The sequence below is a fragment of the Lupinus angustifolius genome, chromosome LG18 (assembly GCF_001865875.1).
Source record: "Lupinus angustifolius cultivar Tanjil chromosome LG18, LupAngTanjil_v1.0, whole genome shotgun sequence".
NCBI classification, from domain to species: Eukaryota; Viridiplantae; Streptophyta; class Magnoliopsida; order Fabales; family Fabaceae; genus Lupinus; species Lupinus angustifolius.
In genome coordinates this window covers 5324752-5331864 of record NC_032026.1, presented here as the reverse complement: position 1 = coordinate 5331864, position 7113 = coordinate 5324752, and the positions used below count along the sequence as shown (strand labels likewise).

General features: G+C 31.9%; 1 protein-coding gene across 1 annotated transcript; it reads left to right on the top strand.

Moving 5' to 3' along the window:
- LOC109332279 (putative pentatricopeptide repeat-containing protein At3g23330) lies at nt 3433-6801 on the top strand. Its single transcript, XM_019567209.1, has one exon. It carries the CDS (start codon nt 3573-3575, stop codon nt 5739-5741), a length of 2169 nt encoding a protein of 722 aa, XP_019422754.1. The 5' UTR covers nt 3433-3572; the 3' UTR covers nt 5742-6801.

Genomic DNA, 7113 nt, shown 5'->3' with positions numbered 1-7113 from the left:
TTTGTGAGTTTCAAAAGAAGAGAAGATTAAGAAGTAAATTGAAATAAGAATAGAGAAGAAAATTAAGAAGTAAATTGAAATGAAATAAAAGTAGAGAAATGAAAAATTAATTTAATGAAAATCATACTTCGTTTGACGATGGAAAAGATTAGATCTGTCTAATAAAAATGAAAAAAATGTAGGAGAAGTAATTTGTGAGTTTCAAAAGAAGAGAAGATTAAGAAGTAAATTGAAATAAGAATAGAGAAGAAAACTAAGAAGTAAATTGAAATGAAATAAGAGTAGAGAGATGAAAGATTAATTTGATGAAAATAGACTATTCTTTGGACAATCTATTCTCACATATATTTATATTAAGATAGTAGAAGAATGATATAGTGTGTGAGAGTTTATTATAAGAATATGTGAGCATTTTGGAGGGGGAAAAGTTAAGGAAATGGTGACATGTGTCAATGATGAAATGACAAAGAGCTTAAGTTAAGGAAATGGTGACATGTGTCAATGAGAAGCTTTTTCTTTATATAGATAATAGATTCATCTATTTTGTTGTACAATATGAACTATGCAAATCATGTTGAAGTTGATTTTTTATCTATATAAACTATAGAATGTTATACACAATCATTCATTCTTCATCACACAAATAGATAAATTAATGGAAACTCATGATATGATTCATCAAATTCCACCTCTATTCAACAATAGGAAGGTAACTTCCCATTTGTTCATTCTCTTTTTTATTCATTCATTGTGTTTCGTTCCATAATTTAATCTTATGGTTGCTATTTGTCGTCTTATAGTAATATTGATAATAATTTGATTGATTATGGACGTAGATGCTATGATTATATTTAAGTTAATATTTGAAATGATTGTGTAACGATACGTGAGTTTTAAGGTAATATTTATGACCAAAATTCGGTTTCATTCATTGTAGTTTAAACGTGAATAAATGAACAATAACTCAGTTTGATTCTAAGAAATTTGTAAGTGAGGATTAATGCATCATTTAAGATTTGGAACAAATAAAAAAGAATTGAGATCATTTTGTGTATTTTTTCTAACTTAAGTGTGTAAATATGTTCTAGTGCATTTTAACTATATGAATGCACGAGTAACATGTAATCATAGCAATATTGATAATAATTTGATTGATTATGAACTTATATGTTATGATTATATTTCAATTAAAAAATTTGAAAAAGTTTGATAATAATTGTATAACGATACATCATATTCATGTAATATTTATGAGAAAAATTCGATTTCGTTCATTCTTATTAACTCCCTCTCTCCTCATTCTTATCGGTTGCATCTCAAATTGCCTAAACTCTCTATTCTCATTAATTCTTCTTAAGCGTAAGATTTAAAATATTTATGTACTATCTTAAATGAAAGACACATACGGAAGTTACATTTTTAAAGGAATATGAATTACATGACATGATCATTGAACAATGATAGTGATCTTTCTAACCCTTATTTTTCTTTCGCCATAGATGATTGCCTCATTAAACCGAAATTTTGACAATTATTTATGTCCAAAAGAAATATATATTAATTTAAATAATAATGTTATAGTTAATATCTATACTATTAATAATCTATACTATTAATAAAGGGAAAACACAAAATAACCACCCATCATGGTGTAATTTGTGTTTTCCTATTTTGCCCTCAATATCTTTTTATTTCTACCAAAAAATCATATAATATTATTTTATCCTTATTATCTTCTTATTTTAAAAGTGTATTTAAAAAATTGAATATTAGACCAATTGAATAAATTCAACCGTAAATTTAGCGCAAAAAATTATATTTAAATTTATAAAATACAAACTATACATTACAAACGATATGAAAGCGGGTTGACAGTGCATGTCAACACGCTATTTATTTATAAGATGGAAAGATAGGCATGATCTACAAGATTGTTATATATTTTTTTTAAATTGTTATATTACATGTAGAAGTTAATTATATGTTAAAAAAATCTTATACATAAAAGAAAAATATTTTAATTGAACATTTTAATAAATAAATCATATATAAGAAGAGGAGATATATTATAACTATTTTATAACTTATAATTGATTTAGAGAGGAAATATATTTTCAAATTAAATGAATCAAAATAAAATTAAGAGACAAATAGATATATTATTTAAAGTGCATTTTCATTGATTTTTTGTTTATTTTGTAGATCTATTCTTATTTTATAGATAAGTTCTCATTTCTTGTTGATTTTTTTGTCTATTTTTCATAGATTTATTTATTTTGTAGTTACGCAAAAAGAAATAACAAACTAAATTATAACAAACCCGGTTTGTAAATCCAAAATACATGAAATATTTAAATATTGACCATTGAATACAAATGATTTACTTTAGATAACAATATCAATTAATATTTTGCTACTTTGTAGAAACTCATCAATATTTATTTTTTATACAATTTGGGTTCATATTATTATGGTAATGAAAGTTTGTTGTCAATTATATATTATCATGCCTTACTATGTATATCTAAGATCAATATGTTGTATGATTTGCTAATTTATGGATGATTAATATATTATTATGTTTTACTATGCAACAAAGTTGTGAAGACATTGAGTCATTACATGATAGAAAACATATCCAATAAAATTAATTCATAATGTTTGTGTTTCTATATATTTCATTTGATCAAATTATTATACAATATTACTAGTATATATATTTTGATACTTATGTGTTTCTAAACATTTGTCAAAATCAATCTGTGTCATGTGAATACTTGAGTAATATGTGTGTTCTTAATTATATGAATGTACGAGTAATATGTATTCTTAACCATGTGAATACACAAGTATCACATGTGTTTCTTAATCATGAGAATGTACAGGTAACGTCTGTTCTTAACCATGCAAATGTACGAGTAAAATATGTGTTATTAACTAAGTGAATGCATAAGTAACATGTGTGTTCTTAACTAAGTGAATGCATAAGTAACATGTGTGTTCTTAACCAAGCGAATGCATAGGTAACGTGTGTGTTCTTCATTATTAGAATGTACGTGTAACATGTGTGTTCTTAACCATACGAATACACGGATAACATGTTTATTCTTAACCATATGGCAAAATAATATTGATTGTGTAAATGCAAAAGTAACTTTTATTAGTTTAGTAAAGAACCAATCCCTTTCGGGTGCGTGATTGATTGACTAACTGTCTCTGCCAACAAGTGTTACTTTTGAGAAGAAATTGAACATTTAATTTTTTGACCATTCTAAAATCTAACATGTCTTGCACTATTCGACCAACGACTTCTTAGTACATCTTATTATTTGAGAAAAATATTTTGAAGTAAGAAGTATAATTATTAAAGTATGTTTCTAATGGATTTATGTATCAGCGACAATATTCCCTCTTACCCTGCAATACATGAGAGAGTCTTTCTGAATTGATTCGACGTAGATAAATTATGTTAATTCTTACTATAACATTATCCGATTTCATAATTCTCTACGTTAATTCTTGCTTGATTTCATAATTCTCTCAACTCCCAAAAACAAAACCCTGTCACCTCAATGAGTTCCACTTCCACACAAAATCTGATCAAAACTATTATAAAGAACCCAAACCCAACCATTTCCACATTCCATGCAAAACAACTCCATGCTCATATTCTCAAAACCAAAGGAACATTTCATCCCCATCACTCTTCAATACTCTCACTCTACTCAAGTTTGAAACTTTTACATGATTCACTTCTTCTCTTTAACACCCTTCATTCTCCTCCACCTCTTGCTTGGATTTCTATTATAAAGTGCTATATTTCTCATGGCTTATTGCATAGTTCATTGGCTTCCTTTAATAAAATGAGGGCATTGGGTATTTACCCAGATTATCATGTTTTCCCTTCTGTGCTTAAAGCATGCACTTTGTTGAAAGATTTTAGGCTTGGTGAATCTGTGCATGCTTGCATTATTCATCATGGGTTGGATTTTGATTTGTATACAGGTAATGCATTGATGAATATGTACTCAAAGTTTCAGTTATATAAGGATGTTTATGCAAACAAGGTGCTTGATAAATTTCCTGAAAGAAGGGAAAAGGGTAGTTACGGATATGGCGTTGATGTTAATCATTGTAATTTTGGAATGAAGGGAAACAGGGTGAACATAGATAGTGTTGGGAAGGTTTTTGATATGATGCCGATACGAGATGTTGTTTCGTGGAACACTGTGATTGCTGGAAATGCTCAAAATGGGATGTATGGAGTAGCATTAGCCATGGTTAGAGAGATGGGGGATGCTAACTTGAAGCCTGACTCCTTCACTTTGTCAAGCATTCTCCCTATTTTCGCGGAGCACGTTGATATTATTAAAGGAAAGGAAATTCATGGGTATGCTATCAGACATGGGTTTGATGCAGATGTTTTCATTGGAAGTAGCCTAATTGACATGTATGCAAAATGTACCCGTGTCGATCATTCGCTTTCTGCCTTTTTCCTCTTACCTAAGCGAGACGCCATTTCGTGGAACTCTATCATGGCAGGTTGTGTGCAGAATGGAAGATTTGATGAAGGGCTGAGATTCTTTCGTCAAATGTTGAAGGAAAATGTCAAACCGATGCACGTTTCCTTTTCAAGTGTCATACCAGCTTGTGCTCACTTGACAGCCTTAAATTTGGGGAAGCAGCTCCATGCATGTATAATTAGACTTAGGTTTGATGATAACAAGTTTATAGCAAGCTCTCTGGTGGACATGTATGCTAAATGTGGCAACATTAAGATGGCTAGATATATTTTTGACCAAATAGAGATGCGTGATATGGTGTCATGGACTGCCATCATTATGGGATGTGCTATGCACGGGCATGCCCTTGATGCAGTTTCCTTGTTTCAGCAGATGTTAGTAGATGGAGTAAAACCCTGCTATGTGGCGTTTATAGCTGTTTTAACTGCCTGTAGTCATGCCGGGTTGGTAGATGAAGCTTGGAAGTATTTTAACAGTATGGAACGAGATTTCGGTATCGTTCCCGGCTTGGAGCACTATGCTGCTGTTGCCGATTTGCTTGGCAGAGCTGGAAGATTGGAGGAGGCCTATGCATTTATTTCTAACATGAGAATACAACCAACAGGAAGTGTGTGGTCAACTTTGTTGGCTGCTTGCAGGGCTTGTAAGAACATTGAATTAGCTGAAAAGGTTGTTGACAAGATACTATTGGTTGATCCTGAAAATACTGGTGCTTATGCTTTAATGTCAAACATTTATTCAGCTGCCCAAAGATGGAAAGATGCTTCAAAATTGAGAATCCAGATGAGGGAAAAGCGCTTGAAGAAGACTCCAGGATGCAGCTGGATTGAGGTTGGAAACGAAGTGCATACTTTTCTCGCTGGTGATAAATCACATCCATATTATGACAAAATAAATGAGGCATTGGATATTTTATTGGAGCAGATGGAGAAAGAAGGTTATGTTCTTGACACAACAGCGGTGCTCCATGATGTTGATGAGGAACATAAACGTGACTTATTACACACCCACAGTGAGAGACTTGCCATAGCATTTGGCATCATTAGCACTACCGCTGGTACAACCATCCGTGTAATAAAGAATATTCGGGTGTGTGTGGACTGCCATACAGCAATTAAATTTATTGCAAAAATTGTTGGCAGGGAAATCGTCGTGAGAGATAATAGCCGATTTCATCATTTCAAGAATGGATCCTGTTCATGTCAAGATTATTGGTGAAATGACAATTATGATTGAAAATCCTTCGTTTTTAGACCCAGACACTGCCAATTAAGCATGTCAACATTGTGGCATCTGCATAAACAATACTAAACTTAGAGTTGGATAATGTTGCTGAACGAGTGTAGAAAGCAAAAATTGGTTTCAGGAGAAAAAACAGGGTTAGGGGCCTTCACATGCTTGAAAAAGTCTCCTTTCTGAGATGGAGTCTGTTCTCTCAAGCTTTGATATGCATACAAATGTGGTGTTTTATTTGGAGCCTTCACATGGTTGGAAAATCAAGTTTCTTCTTTGTCTTATTCTGCAAGAGGGCATCCCTGTTAATGCTTTCCAAAGTACTCATCGCCTAGTAGAATTAAGGCTTGATTGTTGTTGTTGGTTTAAATGTATTGATGCTGCCAGCCCTCTCCAGAAGACCAGAATCATTCAGTGTCACACTTTTGAGGAATAGTATCCCATCTGGAGATATATGGGTCTTTTAAAAGGGTGATTCAATATTTTTTTGGTATAACCAAGGGAACTAATCCCTTTTGGAGTGCATGACTGCCTTTTCAATCAGCGTCTCTCTCAGGAATCGAACATTTGACATTTTTGGTCTATTTAGGAATTCAGTGAGACTTTACACCACTAGATCAATATCCTGTTTGTAAAGAATAATTCAATATGCAAATGTGAAGGTTGGCCAATATGTATGCAGCTTTGCTAGCTGAACTAGATATCACAATGATCTTTCTTGCACTGTTCTGCTCTTCCCTCTTTTTAGACAAATATGATTCTCCTTGCATGCTGACAACATTTATCATTCCACCTATAGCTTAAGATTTGCCTCTTTTAATTGAATTCAATGTTTCAAAATTTAGCTTGCTGGTTTGATGTAAGAAATCATATCTGGTAGGTTCAAGTTATAGGAAAAGTCCTTTATCCTCTTGCTTGAAGAGCCTGCATTCTTTAAAATGTGTTTAATCTCCTCAGGCAACTCCTATGGTAAAGACGTTTCAATAACAATTCAGATATGTTATCACAATTGACCAGCATTATGGACATAAAAAGAGAGCCCCTCAGTTTTTTGCGTGCACCACTTGCAAAAATGCATTCATTTTCTGGGAACTTTTTCCCTTCATTTTTCGGTTTCTCAGGGTTATATTGTAGCTTTAAGCTTTTGTTACCCATTAGAGAGAGATTTCAAAGGCATTGCTATCTTGTAGAGCTTAGTGCTCTTTCATAGAGGTTTTTCATCTTTTCTTCTCCATTTTGTTGGTTACCATAAAAATGAGTAACTAGCTTCTCTCTTACTGGGATTAAATATAACTATTTATTTTAATGTATCTATTTCAAGATTCATTTCAATATATTTATATCTATGCAATGATCT

Coding starts and splice junctions, on each gene's coding strand:
- LOC109332279 (XM_019567209.1), top strand. CDS start 3,573: ATGAGTTCCACTTCCACACAAAATCTGATCAAAACTATTATAAAGAAC.